Genomic DNA, 4,160 nt, shown 5'->3' on the forward strand with positions numbered 1-4,160 from the left:
CACACACACACACACACACACACACACACACACACACACACACACACACACACTCACACTCACACTAAACTACCTGTGAACTGAACTGATAATTACAAGTTGTTGAACAGTATGAAAAAAGAGTTTTAAGTTCCCATTTTTTGTCTTTCACAGAGAAATAGAAATTGTTGAACTAGAAATAGAAATGTCTTTGTTCAAAAATGTACTGTGAACACAGAAATGATACAGTATATTAATTACATTTTTTAAATTAGAATAAAATGCTTATTTTTTTTATTGTGTTGTTTACCACTTCCAAAACACATAGCTATTTCATCGTTTTGGGGATATTTCATCATTAAAAAAAATAATTAATAACTGAATAAATGCCAGATTTAAGTGAAATGTTCATAAAAATCCAGTTGATTCTCACTGGTCAGTGTATGAAGTCAGAGATCTGATATTTTTGAACTTTTATAAATTCACATGTTGCAGTTCTTCTCACGGTTTTATCTTGAGCTGCCACCTGCTTCCTTTTTTCACATCACACAGCAAATATGAGCAGATCAAGTGCTTTTCTGAGTCTGAATTGTTATTTTGTGAAATGTACTCAGATTCTTCTGTCCTGACTGTTTTAATCATGTTACCATGGACTAGTTAGAAAAGAGGTGTTTGAATTTAGGACAGTGCCAGCGTATGTGTTGGTGTAAATTGAACCTCTCTTTAATTACCTGTTATATTCTAATAATGAGAGTCGTTCCCTCATTTATCTTTAATATTTTATAAGAATTTTATTTTTTTTAGTGTTGCAGACTTATACTGGTTAGTTTATAAAATGCCTTGTTTGAGAGAGTAGCCTGTAGTATGAAGTTAGTTTAGCATGCACATGATATATTTTACTCATGTGGCTTCAAATATTTCAGGTATCTACAGTCACATGAAGGTGGTTTGAATTTAGTAAGACAATCTGTGGTTACTTAATCTAGTTAACTTAGGAAAAGTTGGTGTAATCAGCATTATACCACTGAGAAACATCGACAGGGATAAGACTCTAAGCTCTCAAGTATCATTTTACTTGGTGCATTTCAGGGAAAGATAAAGACTTCAGATGATCTCTAAAGTTTCCAGGGATTTAGAGGTTTTTAGGTTCTTCCTAAAAAAAATTCCAGTGAGCTGATTGGTCGATAGATGGTGATTTCTTACAAATTTATCTCTTGTGTCAAACACAACCTGCTCTGCAGCAGACTGGGCCTGCAGCATAAGTAATTGTTGCAGTGTGGTAAGAACTGACCCACATTAGACCCTTAGGCTACGTTCAGACTGCAGGTCTTAATGCTCAATTCCGATTTTTTTGATCAAATTCGATTTTTTTTTTTGATCAAATCCGATTTTTTTTTTGTCTGCTTGTTCACACTACAAATAAAATGTGACCGCAAACGTGCTCCAGTGTGAACCCTCAAAGCGGCCCGCATGCGCAAAAGAAGATGTCACACACAACGCGCCGTTTAGACCCAGACCAAACGGTATTGTTTGACTGATGGCCGTTAATATAAAGACTTGTTTCGAACTTTACGTTTCCCAATTTTGCTTTAAGTTATTAAGTTATTTTGTTATTTACATATGGCCTAATGATTAGGCCATATGTATCCTTATTGCTGTTTTAGAGAGGAGCGGCGCTTCAAAGGATAGTTGCAGATTTCTGTCAGAATCTGCAGATTATACAGTACAAATAAAATGTTCACGTTTCTCCAACGTTGTCCACCCAACAGTTTCACTGACATCTACACTGGATGGCCAGGAAGCGTTCACAATGTCTCCGGCGCTGATAATTGGCGTCTGTCTTGTGTCAGTGACGTAAAAGTAGGATTTAATGCGACATGACCGTTCAAACAGCAGTCGCTTTCTGAAACATCAGATATGTATCGGATTCTATACCACATACAAAAGTGACCCAGATCGGCTTTGAAAGGCGCTTTCGCCTGCAGTGTGAACGTAGTTACTTTGGGGCTTAGTTACTTTTCTGAGCTCCAGATCCAGATGTTTCCCCAGATCACAGTGCTGCAGCAGAGTGGAGCAAAACTGCACAAGAGTTAAACGTAGGATGTTTCTTGTTGTGTTCTACTTCTACAGCACCCCCTCCACCACCTTCTCGAGGCGGCCCTCCGCCTCCTCCCCCGCCGCCCCACAGCTTGGCTCCACCCCCACCTCCACCTTCCAGAGGAGGCCGAGGAGCCCCTCCTCCCCCTCCTCCATCCAGGGCCCCGGCCTTAGCCCCGCCTCCACCACCTCCCTCCAGACCGGGAACTCTGGGTGCCCCACCTCCCCCACCTCCACCCACCAGGGGAAGTCACCAGCCGCCTCCTGCATCCCACCACCACCACCAGTCTCCCCCTCCTCCTCCCCTTCCTTTACATGCCTCTGTTACTCCCCAACCTCCACCCCCTCCACCTCTCCCAGTGGCACAGCATTCTGTGGTGAGCAGCACTCCTGCACTGCCACCTCCCCCTCCTCCTCCCCCACCTGGCCCACCTCCTCCTCCAGAGCCAGATAGCGTAGGTGGGGGTGGAGACTCGCCTCATTCACTAAGTCCAAGTGGGAAGTCGGTGCTGTTGGAGCAGATTAGAGGAGGAACCCAGCTGAAGAAGGTGGAGCAAAACAACAGAGTGCCAACTTCCAGTACTGGACGAGATGCCCTGCTGGACCAGATCCGACAGGGAATCCAGCTCAAGACTGTGAGTCAGTCCCTTTGATCACTGCGATCACTACAATAATACATAATAAATACTTGAGGCTTTATTTGCACATATGAAGACAGCCTTTTTTTGCTTCCTTTCGTTCTGGGTTTTTTTTTTTTTGTGAAAACCCACATTGTAGTTCCTGGTAGATTCTTCATAAGCTACTTGGAAATTTTACTACTTATTAGTCAGCTAACCACAGTCTCAGATAAGCCCACCAAAAATACCAGTAGAATGTTTTGTTTTTGTTGTTTACTGCTTAAATCAGCCTGTCCACTGTCTACTCCAAAACTAAACTTTTCCTATATTCAGCCCTTTTTAGACAAATCTTTTATGGCAGTGTAAACGTATCTATGCATTTCATACAGTCACTCAGTCTGCCTTTAAGTCAGACTTAAAAATTAATGTAATCAAGATCATTTGTGGAAAAAGATGTATTCAGAGATCTGATGTTTCCCCATTTGTTTTATCTACTTCATAATCATAATCTATTTTGTAAAACTGAACCTAGGTCTTATGTTATAATTAAATTATGAGGTTTTCTACAGTGTATATAAAGTACTGCAGTGTGGGCATAACATTCAACTAATTTAGCATGATTTTTAATTTGTATAATGAGAGTTTGTTATGTTTTGGGTTGTTTGTCATTTAAAGCAAATTCCATAAATATCTTTTGCAAATGTGCCTTTGTGAAGACTATTCAGAAAACAAGAGGACATGTAGTGAATGGACATGGGTATTTCAGCAAAAATACTACTTGATGTTCCACTTTTCATCCCGAGTTTTTCCACCTCACCCCCAAAAGCTTCTGCTACTACTGGCAAAAGGTGGCAGTGAAGAAACCTACTAGACTACCAACCATGAGAAAAGATGCATTTTAAGACAATACATTTTTTAATCTACCTTTTCATATGAGCAGTTTTCCATTATAAATGTCTAAATGCCATAAGATTCATTTAAAGTTAAAACATTCATCTTAAAACAATAATTTGAAGAGCAATCTCTGAACCACAACTTTCCTCTGGATTGTGTTACAATGCTACAATGTTGCAATTCTTTTTATGTATTCTGTTTGTCTGTTCCTAGGTGTCGGATCATCCAGAGTCCGGCCCTCCGACACCAGCTCCAACCACAGGCATTGTTGGTGCTCTCATGGAAGTGATGCAGAAGAGGAGCAAAGCCATCCATTCCTCAGGTAGCAGCCTGAAAATGTTCCTTTTTCTGTCAGTCGATTTTCTCCATGGACCTTTCAACCTGTTGTTCATTGTTTATTCTTTAAGTTTTTCTTCTGTTGTTGAAATCAGAAAAATTACCAGTATTTCAGTTTAGTTTTCTCATCAAACATGTAGTCAAGTACTTATCACTGCCCCACCTCTCACCTGTGTGTGTGTGTGTGTGTGTGTGTGTGTGTGTGTGTGTGTGTGTGTGTGTGTGTGTGGGTGCTGG

The 4,160-nt window shown here is 40.6% G+C and overlaps 1 protein-coding gene across 2 annotated transcripts in view; it reads left to right on the forward strand.

Annotated features, from left to right (window-relative positions):
* wasla (WASP like actin nucleation promoting factor a) overlaps nt 1-4,160 on the forward strand; it is a 27,400-nt gene that overhangs the window by 22,009 nt on the left and 1,231 nt on the right. For both annotated transcript variants that reach the window (XM_005933567.3, XM_005933566.3), the window contains 2 exons: nt 2,110-2,711; nt 3,801-3,909. In XM_005933567.3, coding sequence (XP_005933629.1) covers nt 2,110-2,711; nt 3,801-3,909 — 711 coding nt within the window. The remainder of the gene's footprint in view (nt 1-2,109; nt 2,712-3,800; nt 3,910-4,160) is intronic.

Source organism: Haplochromis burtoni, unplaced genomic scaffold, assembly GCF_018398535.1.
Source record: "Haplochromis burtoni strain Fernald_Lab_line unplaced genomic scaffold, NCSU_Asbu1 Contig_169, whole genome shotgun sequence".
Taxonomy (NCBI): Eukaryota; Metazoa; Chordata; class Actinopteri; order Cichliformes; family Cichlidae; genus Haplochromis; species Haplochromis burtoni.